Here is a 16,688-nt window from a genome sequence, read left to right as displayed (position 1 = left end):
AGTTATTTTTCTGGGATTATAAATGAAGACATTCATCATCTTCTAATTCCCTTCCTGGAAGTCCCTCAACATTCCTACTCTCAGTCCTTTTACTTGCATGCGATACTGCTAACCACTCTTCATCCCTGTATGAGGAGCCATTGCCTCCTGTGTGCTCCCTCCTCAAACAGTTGAAGATACAATTTGCAAGAGAGAGCTATACAGGAAAGTGAATAACAACACCCATTCTTTTACCTCTGATTACAGGACCCCCAGGGCCTGGGAACGAGAGAGCCAGAAGATAGGCAGACATTGGCAAATGCCCCCTTTCTCCATTTTCTCAGTGTTGCTTTAAGCATACCTCATGTCTGACCCTCATCCTTTTGGACTGATATGCAAACATCCTGGTGCAATTTCTCTCTTCTTACAAGTACACCAGGTCCTCAAATAACATTATTTCATTCAATGTTGTTTTGTTATAACATTGACGAGATGCTATAGGAACTTAACTCTTGTTTGTAGCAATTAGATTAGCCTGTGTTAAAATTGGTGTTGTTACATGTTGCTTCTTCACAGTCCAGGAACCTATTGAGAAAATTAAGAGAGGACTTAGTGTATTTCATGAGCACCATGGAGGGTAGTATTAAAATTCTTTCCTTTGCTGATTTGAGGAATGGTTAAAGAAGGGGTCATCCTCTGAAGCTGGAATGTGTTCTCAGATGCTCATTGCTTCCTTGGAGGAAGAGATGAATGGCTCATGGGAACCTTCCAGGTTTAAGAAAGATGTGTGTTTGATGAAGGGAAGAATGTAATTATTTGGCCAAAGAGATTATTTTATGCCTAGGATTGTAAAATATTGCTTCTTTGAGCCAAATAAAGAGATTGAGACAGTGAAAGGTATCCAATGAAAAAAATCATGGGAATGAGGGAGAGAAACTAATGAGAATGCATCTTATTCTAATGGACAAAGCTGGGGTGGGGGTGGAGGAACTGGATGCTGCAGGGTTTTTTCTTAGGTTCTGGAATTCAAATCCACTACAATGATTTTTCCCCCCATATGTCCCACCTGGAGTTGCAGAAGCAACTGAGTTATGATTTAAACGGGTCATGAAACGAGTAATCACATTCATCTTAAGAAAGAGTTTCCCACACAATAGAAACCTTTTACCTTAGAGCCAGAGGTTAGAAATCAGAAGTGGAGAATACAGCCATTTTTCCCTTACACGCTCCTCTTCACTCATGCACCAAATACATATGTCCTATTCTGTTTCTAGAATCTAATGTCAGTGAGCAATTCTGTTGAGTCATTCTTGGAAGTAGAGAACTGAACCAGGCTGATTGTCAGTCACTGAAAAACGTCTGGAAGCCACTTGGCAAGGAGGGCTTCTTTGGGACATGGTCCCTATCCCCAGGGAGCCTGCCTTCCAGAGATGAATGCACAAACAGGTCATTGTAATACTGTGAATCAAATGATAAGGTGAAGGCATCAGGAGAGTATAGTACCTAGAGGAGTCCCAAATCCAGCCTGGACTGATGGAGTCAGGGAAGAATTCCTAGAGTAAGAGATCCCTGGGCAAGTAGTTATACAGGTGGATTATTGAGTAGGGTCTTTCCTTGCAGAGAAGAGAGCAAGGGGGAAAGTCTATAAGCAAGAAGCAGCATGGGACAGAGTGCTTTTAACAACTTTCTGAAGCACACAGTGGGAGATGGGAACAGTGAAGAATTAGGTTAGAGAGGTGACCTGGGAACCTTGAAAAGAAGAATGAATAAGGAATGGGGGTTGTGGGGGAACTGCAACCAAAGGAGTGATGTGATTTGTGTCACAGTTTTCCTTTGTGTCTTGAGTGAAAGATGGATTTAAAGCCAACAAAACTAAGGGCATAGGGAATAGGTTGGGGAACTCTCACATCATTAGAGTTAAAGAGCCAACTCACTTGTTTTAAAGAAGAGGAACAAAGGCCAAAAGCGGTGAAGAAGTAATTCTGATCTTGCTAATGTTTCCATATCTCTGATTAAGAATGAGACCTGATACCCAAATAGAATCAAGGGGAACTATGGGAAAGGGACATGTGAGTTTTAGTGTTTCCTAGAATTCCCAGAGCAAAAGGGTAAGATGTCAATAAGGGATTAGATGTTGGACTTTCCTACATCCTTTCCTTTTCCTCTCTCACCCACCGCACCCCAGTCTGTATACACTGTGGTCCTAGATACCAGGGACCTCAGACCCTTCCCTCTGGAAGGTCCCTAATAATAGCAAGGATAAGGGTGCATGTGGGAGGATGGGAAGGAAAGATCATTTTTTAGAAACAGGAGCTGTTCCCAAGTAAAGGAGGTGGCAAAGAAGAATTATGAAAGATTTGTCTAGGCTGAGTGAAGATGAAGGCTCTGGAGCTCTTGGAGCAGGTAACAAGAGAAAAGAAGAGATCTAGAGGCTATAAAGAACCTAACTCTCTATCCGCACCTGGGGCATCCATTTGTAAAACAAACACTGGTAACTATGCCAATATACAGTGTGTTTCTGAAAAGTGCTATGGCGTCAGAGTGGCCTCTTCCTCCCCCTTCCCATAATTTCCACCAACCATCTAACCAAATATCATATACCGGTAACTGAAATAAACACTCCTCATGCAATGGTAACGTCAAACAAGGAGTCTAGCCATTCACCCTCTCAAGCAAGTAACCTCTAGAGCTCATTCTCCATAGACAGCCCTTTGTTTAATAACAGTCAATACACTATCCACTCCACCACCTCATTTCCCTCTTTCCTACAACACTTACTGGGCTCTGCAGGCTTGGCAATGCAGAACCAACACAGGGGCCAACTCCTCTGAATCTTGTTCTTTTATGGAAGTTGGTGATGAAGAAAAAAGGAATACAGAGCCAGCCTTGTGGTGTAGGGATTTGCAGGTTCCTTCTGGAGAAGGCATCAGTGTCTTGGGTGTGGCACATTAGAGCCTTGGTTACTATAAGCTGATGTTACAGGTTTGTTGCCCTGGGGGCAGAATCCCCTCTGAAGCTTGTTAGACAAATTGATCAATGGACCTTTGATTCCCTTATCAGGTTGACTCTTCAGGAACAGGGGTCACAAAGGAAAAGGTCTCTGTCTTGCCAATTCCTTGTCCCTGGAGATAAACAAATGGACCAGCTCTGATTTTTTTTTTTTTTATTTGGATTTCTTTTCTCTGGAAAGAATTACTCTAGTCTTTCTTGGATCTCCTCTTGGGAACAAGTGTCATCATTTTCGGACTTATAGTTTCCTCACTGGAGAGATGTTTGAGTAGCAAAGGGTCCCAGGATTCATTAGGGTAATGGTTCTCAATCATTAGCTTACACTAAGATGACCTTGAGGATTTGTTAGACAGATTTCAGACTTCCATTCCCTAATTTCTGTCTTGGTAGACCTGAGTTTGGATATGATAATTAGGAATTTTCACAACCAAATTTTGCTGGTCCCTATGACAATCCACTGAGACCCATTGCCCTGGAGTAATGTTTCATAATTTTAGCTTTATCAAAACTATCAATTGAGACTCTTGTTAATATATATCTTCCCAGACTTATACATATCCTCAACTCATCTAGTTAACATCTCCAGGTGTAGAGTCTGAAATTCTACTTTAAAAAAATTGCAATGGTTTACTTTATTTTATTTATGATATATATATATATATATATATATATATATATATATATATATATATATATACACATATACACACACACACTAGAGGCCCAGTGCATAAAATTCATGACGGGGGTGTGTGTCCCTCAGCCCAGCCTGCACCCTCTCCAATCTGGGACCCCTCGAGGAATGTCCGACTGCCTGTTTAGGCCCGATCCTACAGGGCCTAAACGGGCAGTTGGACATCTCTCTCACAATCCAGGACAGCTGGCTCCCAACTGCTCGCCTGCCTGCCTTCCTGATTGCCCCTAACCGCTTCTGCCTGCCAGCCTGATCACCCCCTAACCACTCTGCTGCCAGCCTGATTGATGCCTAACTGCTCCCCTGCCAGCCTGATTTCCCCTAACTGCCCTCCCCTATAGGCCTGATATATGAAAGATAATGTCTCCCTCCAGGAGCAAAAGTTTGACAGGTATGTTTGTGGCCCCTTTAATGGTTGTGGTTTCCTAAGCCTGGGTTTCCTCAGCTGTGACAAATGCACTTCATGCACGGTGTCCACGTGGGTCTGTTTGGTTTCACTCCCATGGGCTTGTAAGTAACCTCTAGAGCTCATTGAGGGAAAGGGAAACTGCCGCAGACATCAAGCTCACGCAGCGTGGGAGTAATAAAGTCCTTTGTCTCTGACCCAGGAGTCTTGTGCCTTCTGCTGGCGTCTATGACTCTTGTCAGGCTAATGTGTTAGCTTGAAAGCAGGGTTAAGTCTTAACCTTCTTCCCCTATCTGACTTGTTTAAATAGATCTCAGTAACTTTACCTCTAAATTAGGCATAATACTATTCTCTAACACTCTACCTAACAACATAGGGCTGTGATGCAAATAAAATAATGCATGTGATGTTCTTAGTATGATTCCTTTAATATTGACTATTAGTGTTATCGTCATGGTAATCCTGCCTTAATGTGCTCTAGTTTGTCAAAATCCCTGGCACACCAGGGCAGTCATCAATAGACAGAACTTTGATCACTACCAAGGACAGCATGTATATTGCTTCCTTTGATCTCCATGCAGCAATTTTACTAGAATATAATTCAAATACCAATGGCAGACTTTCAGAAAACTCCTACCAGGATTATGTTAATTCAATGTAGGCTGTGAGAAAGTGGACTAAAAAGATAAAAACACAAAAATAAGAATACAGCCCAGCTGACATGGCTCAGTGGTTGAGCGTCGAACTATGAACAAGGAGGTCATGGTTCATTCCCAGTCAGGACACATGCCCAGGTGCAGGCTCGATCCCCAGTTGGGCTCTGTAGGAAGCATCCAATCACTGATTCTCTCTCATCATTGATGTTTCTATCTCTCTTCCTCTCCCTTCCTTTCTCTGAAATAAATAAAAATATGTTTAAAAAAATTTTTAAGAATACAATAGTTAGAATAATAAAATTCAAGTATTAAATGGGGAAGTATAATCTAACTGTAAAATTAATGGAATTAATTATCAAGGAATGGATTGATAGAAGATTGGACTATCTTAATAATAAAAGCCCAGGATTGTAACAACCACTCACGACTAAACGCTGACCATCGGCAAGTCAGTGCTGGGTTGCCCAGCTGCAGCCTGGTGACCCAGCACTGACTGCCCAGGTGGCTGAGACCCAGAAATTAAGTCAGGGTCTGATCTGCAGCCTCAGTGGAAGCTGTTGATCAGTGTATTTCCCTCTCTCTTTCTCTCCCTCTTTCTTTCTGATCTTCGCCAGCAGCCAGGCTTTTCTTTCTCTGCCAGCCTGATTGATGTCTAACTGCTCCCCTGCCAGCCTGTTTACCCCTAACTGCCCTCCCCTGCAAGCCTGGTCACCCCTAACTGGCCTCCCCTTCAGGCCTGGTCACCCCTAACTGCCCCCCCCCCCCCCCCCCCCCCCGGCGACCCAAGCGGAGGCCCTGGTATCTGGGATTTATTTATCTTCTATAATTGAAAATTTGTAGCCTAAAGTGGAGGCCAAGGCAGGCCAGGGCTGTGGAAACTTGGCTTCCTTCATCACCTGGGGCAATTCAAGCCTTCTGCTCTCTCTAGCTCAGTGGCTGCCGCCATTTTTGTTGAGATTTATTTATCATCTATAATTGAAACTTTGTAGCCTTAAGCGGAGGCCAAGGCAGGCCAGGGTAGGCGGAAAGCTTGGCTTCCTCCATTGTCGGGGAAACCCAAGCCTCCTGCTCTCTCAGTGGCCACAGCCATCTTGGTTGGGTTAATTTGCATACTCGCTCCTGATTGGCTGGTAGGCGTGGCTTGCGGGTGTAGTGGAGGTATGGTCAATATGCATATTACTCTTTTATTAGATAGGATAATAAAAGTCTAATATGCTAAGTATCCGAACATTGGTTCGACCGCTTGGTGAGTCGCTATGACACTCACTGACCACCAGGGGCAGACACTCCGGTAGGTTACCTTGCTGCTGGAGTCCTGCAATCAGTAGGGTGAGTAATCTTGGGAGGACACATGTGCTCACATTGTACTCTAGGCAAGGGCATCCAGGGATTAAGATTAAGGATTCCAGTAAACACCCGGGGGTCTAAACTCACACAGACTTGTTTGAAAAGTCAAGGAATAATTAGGGGCACCGCCTTCCACACTCCCCTAAATCTCCTTTAGGTGGGAATGCCAATAAACAGATCAGGTGGCCTTCCACACACTTCCCTTTTATCAGAAGGTCCTCCTTACAACTTTCCAACCAAGTCTCTTGTGCTCACAACAAATTGGTACATGTGCAATTTAACTAACGCCTAAATGACAGTATTTCTTATTCCAATACAAAAATCCTTTTCTATTAACTACATCATTTTATTATAAGGGTATGCATTTGAAAGTATCCTTGAAGTCTGTTTTATAATAACCACTCCAGAGAGCTCCACATGAAATTTTCATCTTCATAGCAATTTTTTTCCATTTTGGATTTCAAAACTGGACTGTACAATGCATGACTATTTATAGAAAACCATAAAATCCACAATGTTTGTGACATTATGGCTCCTGTAAATCACTGACACATTTCCTAATTCACAGGTGAACTCACTGGACCAAAAGGGGATAAATTAGTTCTTCTCCCTTCCTTTCCATTGGGGACCAAGTAGGTTTGAAAGAACCACTCCTTAGCTAAAGTGGAGGTGATAGTGCCCTGGTGCGGGAATAAGGAGATCCATTTTTAGTCCTGAATCTTTCATGCCCTCCATGTGGAGTGTGTGGAAATCTCAGAATCGCTGTGCTTGCATTCCTTCTTAGAAATGGCCAGTCAAACATTCATCTCTAGACCATGTGTGGGACCTAAGGGAAGTTTGGATGTCAAGAAAGTTTTGATCATTTTTTAACAAAGGATTTCAATCAATATTAGGATAGTGTGCTTACTAATAAAAAAGAATTCCAAAAATGTAATGCCATTTTATGGCGGAAAAGGTGAAGTCCCTCCTGTCTCAATCAAGACAAATATGCTAATTATGTGTGTCTTCCTAAATGGCAGAGGAAAACTTTGGTGATACCAAATGACCAAATGACAGGAGTATAGGAAAGTGAACAAGGAGATCTGAGTGTTGGCACATTTAAGAATGCTATGGTAGAAGGAAAAGTATAATAGTAAACTGAGCCAATTAGATACTCAATTCACTGTAGTGAAGCTGGTAGGCTATATAGTGTAGTGGTTAAATTAAATGAGTTATTGGATAGTTTCTCAGAAAGCTCAGACTTCTACCTCTGCAAAGATGTATAGTATCTTTTAAGAAACAATTGATATGTACAAAGATACCTAAGTATCCTATGTAATAAAAGCGTAGTATTCAAATTACCCCGTCAACCAGGAATTCAATCAGGTGGTGGGGCTGCCCAGGGGAAGGGAGGGAAGTGCTGGCCAGCAGCCGGCAACTGCTACGGACCCTACCAGTGCATGAATTTTGTGCACATGGCCTCTAGTATAGAATCAGAAAATAGGAGATCAAGGACTGATTGTCCATGATTATAGAGAAGGAATGATGGTTACATGGTGGAATACTAAGGACACAGTTACCAGTGAAAGGAAAAATGTACCCTTTGCTGAAGACATGGTCCTTTGCTATTCCTGAGTAATGAAAATGAAAGCAAAGTTAAGTTCATTCATAATGACTTGGGAGACTTAACAATCTACAGGCACAATTAGAATCACACAGCCACTGGAAATATCATACCACTATTTTAAACCTCAATTGTATGCCCCTGACCCAGACATAACATTTCAATTACCTTTTGTTCCTGAGCTCACTTTAAATTCTTCAATTGTATATTACACCATAGCTTTATTCCCCATATTATGAGTTTATCAGTGAGGGTTCAGTAAGGAGAGAGTAGCCACACTAGTCATTTTTAATGGAAATAGTTTAATATAGGTATGATTAAATAGTTTTTGAAAGATGTAAGGCATAAATGAAAAAAATATGGTAATATAGTGTTATAACTGCAAGATGTAGTGACAACCACAAAGGATAAGGGGCAAAGGAAATGCTTATTGACAATTACTGGAAGAATGTAAAGAGAAGCCAGGTGGGAAATCAGAGGCCGCAACACAGAGTAACAACTGAAAGAGTAAATGGGTAGGTTTGGACCAGAAAAACTATAGCTTAATATCAAGTACCTAGAGACAGCTGTGGAGTGTGGAGGGAGAAGATATATAAAAAAAGATATTACCCAGAGTGTGAGTGGAGGAAATCACATTGACTGTTACCAAGGGAAGCTCTTTCATATCTGCTTCTTCTGAGCTCTGATCACTTTAAGATCTTAACTATCTGATAATGAACAGTAAAGAACCGAAGACATACAAGTCCTTTTTTAATAAAAGGTCAGACAAAATTCAGTAGTTCTCGGCCGTATCTAAATACGCATTAGACCCAACTGGGATACTGTTAAAAAATATTATACTCTTTTCACTCTCCAATTCAGCTAAATCTTAATGTATGATTATTGGACTCAGGCATGAAGATTTTTAAAGTTCATCAGATGCTTCCTAGATTAAAGATTAGTGACACACATTCTCTCACACACCTGCAATAATAGATTTGATTAAAGCCAAAATTTTATGAAAAATAGCACAGACGCAAAAAATAGCATGGACAGTGAAATGGTTGAGAATCATATGTAACATACACATTAAAAAAGAGTTGAGAATTTCTAAAGGATGCCTGAGTCATAGGTAACAAATACAGAAAATTCCATATTGTAATAGAATTCAATTGGGTGGTGATTTTGACATACATAGGATCCCAGAATACTTCGTTAATCCCATCAAGGATGTGCCCAAATAAACTATTTTTAGACATGATAGATCAAGTGGAATGAAAACCATAAGCGGCAAAAATTGTCTAATAAAAAAGGTATGTTTGCAAACTACCAATGTTTGGTTTTGAGTCATTTCTAATCCACTGACAAAATTAATTATAAATAAATGAATAAGAAAAACATCTCCAATGGCCCAGGTATTGAGACTAGGCTATTCTGTTGAGGAATCGCTGCAAGGCCCTCTTGATGTCCCTGTTCCTCAGACTGTAGATGAAAGGGTTCAGCATAGGGGTGACCACAGCATACACCACAGAGGCCCCTGCAGCCTTCCTGGGAAAGTGTGAGACAGCGGAACTGAGGTACAACCCAAGGGCTGTCCCATAGAATAAACAAACAACTGACAGGTGAGAACCACAGGTGGAGAAGGCTTTATACTTTCCACCTGACGATGAGATTCTCAAAATGGAAGAAAAAATTTTGTAGTAAGAGAAACAGATTCCTGAGACTGGAATGCCACCAAAGATCACTCCTAAAAAATAGAGTAATATTTTATTAGTAGAGGTATCATTACAAGCAAGCTGGAGAAGTTGAGGAGGGTCACAGAAGAAATGAGGAATTTCCATGTTTGTGCAAAAGGAAAGCTGTGAAATCGTCAAGCAGTGCAGTTGGGAGTCCAAAAGGCTGATCAAAAAGGACAGCAGAAGCAGCAGGCTACAGACACGGGGGTTCATGATGTCCAGGTAGTGCAGGGGATTACAGACAGCAACAAACCGATCGTAGGCCATCACAGTGAGGAGTGCACTGTCCAAACATGCAAAAAAATATAAAGAAGACAACTGAGTCAGGCAGCCAGCATAGGAGATGACTCTGCTATGAGTTTGAATGTCCAAAAGCACCTTCGGGACGGTGGTAGAAGAAAAGCCAATGTCAGCCATGGACAGGTTGCAGAGGAAGAAGTACATGGGGGTGTGCAGACGGGAGTCAGAGCCGATGGCCAGGATGATGAGCAGATTCCCCAGCAGAGTGACCAGGTACATGGCCAGGAACAGGCTGAACGTTAGAGGCTGCAGTTCCGGATCCTCTGAGAAGCCCAGAAGGAGGAATTCCAATGCACCTGTTAGATTCTGGGGCTCCACATAGCACAGACACCTTTTAGAAAATAGATAAGAGTTGGTATAAAGGAAACAAGCACATTAGTGTGTCTATATTTGGAATTTAAGCAATTCATAGTTTTCACACTTAAGGACCATGCCCCTTTAGTAATATTCCTTGGTTATGACAGACATTCTTTTTAGAACTCTTTGCATGTTGCGTTTTGCTCCATGAGCCTATTACTGCATTCTTCACTTTGGAAAGGATGGGCCAAATAAATGAGAGTAGGGTTATTTAGACCTTTATAAACCCATAAGCACACACTAGCCTATCATTTCCCTCCTAAGAAAGAAAAAAAAAGGAATGAGAACTAGCCATCTCTCCTAAAAAATGCTCTTTATTATTGTCCTTATTAGTTCAAGGACACTAATATGCAGTTAAATGTACTTTGTTTTATTCAAATGGAGTGTGATTAATTAATTTGATTTCTAGTATTAATAACTCGCTATAAGAACTATGTGATAAACTATCTGAGTCCATTTTTTTGTGTGTGATATTTGGCTGCTAACAGTTTTTAAACCATTTCTCTGTCTTCTCCTTCTGTTCACAGGCTAGCTGATACAAAACCTGATGGTGAGGATGTGGAGAAAAAGGAACCCTAGTTCATTATTGTTGGGAATACAGATTGGTGCAACCACTATGGAAAGTATTGTGGAAGTTCCTAAAAAAATTAAATTGTCTTATGACTCAACAATTTCAATTCTGGGAATATCTCTAAAGAAACTTGAAACACTAATTTGAAAGAGTATTCATACCTCTGTGTTTATTGCAATGTTATTTACATTAGTCAAGATAAGAACTATGTAATAACTGTATGAGTCCATTTTTTTGTGTGCAAAAAAGAATGATATCTCACCTTTTGTGACAGAATAGATGGACCTACAGGGTATTATACTAAGTGAAATAAGTCAGACAGAGATAGACAAATACCATATGATTACACTTGTATGCAGAATCTAAAGAGCAAAATAAACAAACAAAATAAAAACAGACTTCAGTCCAACTTAGCTACAAATCAGAAGTTCTCAAAGCCCCCTCATCAGTTTCAATTAGTCATTCTAGGAAGGGTGCTTGGAGGGAAATGACGACTATCATTCATTCTTTAGTCACAAGACATCCCCAGAAGTGATGAAAGCCCAGGCAGAAAAACCGCCAGTGTGTGTCACCATATGGAATATGCTGTGTTATTATCCACTAACAACATGGAATCAATATGTAACAGATTGTATAAATGTTTTTGTTTGTTTTAGTTCCCTACTCTGTGCCAACCACAGTGTGGGTGCTGGGCAATCAGAAATAAATGAGACTCAGTTGCGTCCCCACAAGCATGCTGCCTGCGGTGATGTGGAAAGAGAAAGGAGAGACTGAGTAGGTTGACAAGGAGGTTTTTTTGGTTTATTTTAATTTTCATATTTGATTTAACCCATTATACCAAAAACATAGTTTTACCAATATACACAATTGAGATATTTTACAATCTTTTCTATACGTCTTCAAAACCCGGTGTTTTACTAGTATAAGGACAGCCCATCTCAGTTGGGACTAGCCACATTTCAAGAGCTCAATAGCCATGTGAACCTAAATTGTAGGGAAAGACATCGTTCTGCACCCTGTGTCCTGTGAATAGTGTCTCACTATCCAAATCTGACTCCACCCTTTTTAACCAAGGACCTGGGCACAAATTGAATAGGAATATTTTGCTCTTTTCTCAACTCTAAAATAACAGTAGTTGTATACCCTGATATTGAGGGTATTATGCAGCTGACAATGCAAGCTACATAACACAGAGCTCTGAATCTGGCACAATTCTGATTGATTGCAGAATTCTGAATGAGAGTTCTAAAATCCCCAATGGAAAAAAATAACATAAACTTCATACACCTCTGAGCTGTAACTTTGCTTATCGATGCCCTCCCATCTGGCTATCTCAGCTGTCCTGCTGCCTTGATAATGAGGAAACAAGTTTCTTCATAATTCCCCCTCCATCCACCATATCCCTTGCCACTCACTGGTTTGTGCTGTCTCTCTGCTGAGTCATGACCTAGGAGTTTGGATCCACTGCTGTCTCCTGCCAGGTAATGAGAAGGCTGAGGCTCTGTTCTCAGGACTGGCATGAAGACAGATTCAGCCATAGATCTCCTGAAGCAGGTCTCAATTCTGGGAGGAAGAGCCACACACCTGACTCTTAACTGGGACTGGCAGCCTGTATGGCCTTTGTGCTCAATGCACAGAGCTCATAATTAGTGAAATTGGTCCATTGTTTTCCTAACCTCGGAGGACTTCCTAATATTAACAAAGAGGAAATGGAGAATAGTGAATGTACTTAGGAGGGTCTGGGACTTCCCTCTTCTCAGGAGAATGCTCATCTATACACTTTGCTTTTGACTTCCAGATTCAAGAATCTTAACATAGAATGCAAATTCTTTTCAATTTATGACTTTTTGATTTTGACATCTGCAAAATCATTGTATTAATCATGTAAATTAGGGACGATTAGGCCTTCTCTAACAAGAACCTATAACTATTTCCCTTTTCTTTGTTAAATTTTCTATTTTTAAAAGGAAAAGTCTATTTCTATTTTTTAGGTTTTACTTTTAATAGACATAAGTATTGGGGTTTACTGTGTGCAAGGTGCTCTTTGCAGCAGTATGTATTTCTGATCTCTTTTTTCACTTCTTTTTTCTTTTTGAACTTATTGGGGATGACACTGATTAATACAATTATATTGGTTTCAGATGTACTATTCTATAATATGGCACCTGTACATTGTATTGTGTGTTCAGCACCCAGAGTCAAGTAAGAGATTGTTTGCTTATTTAAATGACAGTCTAAGTTCTGATTTTTCTTGTTCATTGATGTTTTGGGTACACTAAAACACAACTGACTTTCTCTTAAATTAAGCAGGGTACCCAACAAGAGTGCAATCAAAGTTTTAGCAAGGGCTGCAGGCCCCTCAAAGTTTGACTGGGGTTGATCTATTTCGAATCCCACTCACTATTGGAAGGAGGGAGTTCCTTGTGGGCTGTGGGACAGAGCCTTTCCTCAGTCCTCTGCCTAATGGGCCTCTCACAGGGAAGCTCATGCATGGCTGTGGCTCCCATGAGGACAGGTTACAAGAGACAAGAGCCAAGAATATAAAGCCTTTTTGTACCCTAATATCAGAAGTGACATCTCATCAGTTTTGCCATGTTGTGTTGATTGGAAGCAAGTCACTAGGCCCAAGACACACTCAACAGGATACGTCTCCACAACAGCGTGTACACAGGAAAAGATGTCATTGGGAGCATATTGGAATCTGCCCACCATGCAGGCCTCACCTCTATCAGGACATTGGTCTCTAAGCACCACAACACTGGAGAGATGGCTCTGCTTCCCAGATAGCCCACAACCCATCACACCACAATGCTCTCAGCAAAATTTCTGCAGATAAATGGACAAATGAGTAGAAATTGCCTCTGTTTTGGTGTTTCTGCAAACCCCACCATGTTCCCTCAGGAAACACAGTTAAAAAAAGCCAGCATGGTTTCCCTTCCATCACCAGGGTCCCTCACATCAAGCTGCAGCCATTCTGTGTCCAGATTCAACAAATGTTTCCAATGGCTTCTGATTTCTATCAGTGAGAAGAGCTTAACCTATTCCAGGATGAATTTTTCTTTAGCTTTGTGTCCACAGATCCTAAAATTTATATAGTGTGTTTGGGGCCTATTTCTTTGTTGTTATTTTTTTCCAATTGATAACATGAGTATGGGAATGATGGTACTTTGCAACCTCCCACATCCTACTCATGCAGTCCTCCTGCCTCAGAGAACTCTGGATGGGGAATTTAGAGATCAGTCTGTCATTCACTGATAGGAAGAAAATGTGGCAAAACCACAGGCAGACACATTTGATGAATTCCTCCAACTGCCCAAGTCATCAGTATTTATAAAACTCCCCAGAGGATTCCAATAAAATCCACAATTAAAAACCAGTGAACTGCATCCTCAGAAATTACCTAAATACAGAGATTAGACAAATGCAAATGTGTATGGAAAATACCATAAAGCCATGGGGAAAGATGTATCATTTAAGTATTTACCAAGAGAATTGTACATTTCACCTGGATATCAGAGTCAATGGATACCAGAGTCAATGCATTTATTATGCAATTATTATGATGTATAAAGTATTCTAGGTTACTCTGCAATTCAATTAAAGGCAAATCAAAAGAAGTAAAGTTCATATGTGAAGCATGGAGAGGAACATGGACCATGCGACTAAACACATGTTTGGTTTTACTAGATTTTTCAAAAACACTCCAAAGGGATTGCAGAGATATTAAGAGTAGACTGTTCTGCTGTAGAGCCTCCATAGGGCACTCTTTTTTTAAAAATATATGTTATTGATTTTTTCAGAGAGGAAGGGAGAGGGATAGAGAGTTAGAAACATTGATGAGAGAGAAACATTGATCAGCAGCCTCCTGCACACCCCCCACTGGGGATGTGCCCACAACCAAGGTACATGCCCTTGACTGGAATCAAACCCGTCTGCAGGCTGACGCTCTATCCACTGAGCCAAACCAGGCAGGGCTCCATAGGGCACTCTTAATGTCCCTGTTCCTCAGAGTGTAAATGAAAAGGTTCAGCATGGAGGCGTGACTACAGTGTACATGACCGAGGCCACCTCATTTTTCCTGGGGGAAGGCAACAGTGCTCATCCAAGGTAACCTCCAATAGCTGTTCCATAAAATAAGCAAACAACTGACAGGTGAGAGCCATAGGTGGAGAAGGCTTTATACTTCCCATCTGTCGATGTAACTCTTAGAATAGAAGAAACAATTTTATAGTAAGAGAAAAATATCCCTGAGATAGGGAGAAAACCAAAGATGGCGCCAACAAAGTACATGACTATGTTATTGGTGAAGGTGTCAGAGCAGGTAAGATGAAGGAGCTGAGAAGTATGACAGAAGAAATTAGAAATGTTTACATCTTTGAATCAGGTAAGTTGTAACACAAAGTATGCAGCTGGGAGTCTAAAAGGCTGATGAAAAATGGCACCAAAACTAAGAAGCAGCAGAGGCATGGGCTCATGGTGGCTGAGGAGTGCAGAGGGTGACAGATGGCCACAAACCAGTCATAGGCCATGACAGTCAAAAGCATGCCATCCATACATCCAAAAAGAATCAAAAAAGACATCTGTGTCAGGCAGCCCCCATAGGAGATGACTCTGCTGTGAGTCTGGATGCCCACAATCATCTTTGGAACACTGATAGAAATGAGACCGATGTCAGCCAAGGAAAGGTTGCAGACGAAGAAATACATGGGGGTGTGCAGGTGGGAGTCAGAGCTGACAGTCAGGATGATGAGCATGTTCCCCAACACGGCAACCAGGTACATGGACAGGAAGAGCCCCAAGAGCAGAGGCTGCAGTTCCAGGTCATCGGAGAGACCCAGGAGGAAGAATTCTGAGACACGTGTTAGATTTTGTGGTTCTATGTAGTCAGGGCACCTATAGAAGAGGATTAGGGAAAGGAAAATAAGTAAATGAGCACACAGCATTGTATGTATATTCTATATTCAAGCTATTCACCCCTGAGGTCATATACCCCAGTACCTTTTACAACATTTCTCAGTGTGACAAACCCTATTTAATTAGAAGTGGTTTTTTTGTTTTATTTTTATAAATGTACCTTTATTGTTGAAAATATTACAGATGTACCCTTCCACCCCCCCACATTGACCCTTCCAGCCTGCCCCGCCCCCAGACCTAGGCCTTCACCACACTATTGTCTTTCTTTATTGGTTTCCATGTTATTCACCTCTTTCTATATACACTTTATTGTCCAGAAACTCCATTGAAAAGTATCAGAGGAGCAGGAACATTAGAGATAACAAAGCCATAATCACAGGAAAACACAGCTACTTCTTTTATATATATATTTTCCCCTTTAAGGAAAAAATCATTCTAATTTTAAGAAATTAACAAGGAGCTAAATATACCTTCTTTTATTCAAATACAATGCTAGCTAGATAGTTCCTTTATTTAGAGTATTTTCAACACTGCCTAAAAGACAGGATTGTGTAATCGGGATTCTAAATGAAAGTTGAATTTTCATAATCTGAAAATATTTTTATGTGATCGCTATCTTCAGGACTTTTACCATTCTTTGGTTTTCGGTCTCTCCTTCATAGAAATAAGTGATTACTCAAGCATGAGAGTTGTCCTTAAAAGTCATTTGTTAGTTCTTTTTCAATTAGTACTAGTTTAGAATTTTTTGAGGAGCCTCCATATTGTTTATTACAATGCCTGTAGGATATTTATTCACACCAACAGTGTACCAGGGTTCCCTTTTCTTCACATCCTCACCAACTTGTTACTTTCTTTTCGTAATTTATCTTTATTGTTAAAAGTATTACAAATGTCATCCTTTTGTCCCGATTGACCCTCATTCCCCCTAGACCCCTTTCCCCCTCCCCAGGCCTTCACTACACAGTTGTCTGTGTCCATGGGTTATGCATATAAATTATTTGTTTAATCTCACCCCCACCCCCACCCCACCCCCACCTTCCATCTGAGATTTATCAGTCTGTTTCATGCTTCTTTGTCTCTGGATCTATTTTGTTCATCAGTTTATTGTGTTGATTAGATACTACATATTTTCTTGTC

General features: G+C 40.9%; 1 protein-coding gene and 1 pseudogene across 2 annotated transcripts; both read right to left on the bottom strand.

The window, feature by feature from the left end:
* Positions 1 to 9,097: 9,097 nt before the first annotated feature.
* On the bottom strand, positions 9,098 to 10,018 carry LOC307098933 (olfactory receptor 7E178-like; the record flags this gene model as incomplete). Its single annotated transcript, XM_079770069.1, has 1 exon — positions 9,098 to 10,018. Exon 1 carries the CDS (start codon positions 9,926 to 9,928, stop codon positions 9,098 to 9,100), a length of 831 nt encoding a protein of 276 aa, XP_079626195.1. The 5' UTR covers positions 9,929 to 10,018.
* A 4,541-nt stretch (positions 10,019 to 14,559) lies between these two features.
* LOC307100596 (olfactory receptor 7E24-like) lies at positions 14,560 to 16,471 on the bottom strand (annotated as a pseudogene). The gene is made up of 2 exons: positions 16,389 to 16,471; positions 14,560 to 15,530 (listed from the first exon to the last, which is right to left on the bottom strand). The product of its transcript is annotated as an olfactory receptor 7E24-like (transcript).
* Positions 16,472 to 16,688: the final 217 nt, after the last annotated feature.

This window comes from Cnephaeus nilssonii (assembly GCF_951640355.1).
Source record: "Cnephaeus nilssonii genome assembly, chromosome: 5".
NCBI classification, from domain to species: Eukaryota; Metazoa; Chordata; class Mammalia; order Chiroptera; family Vespertilionidae; genus Cnephaeus; species Cnephaeus nilssonii.
The sequence above is the reverse complement of the archived record's forward strand: the minus strand, read 5'-3'. Positions and strand labels throughout refer to the sequence as shown.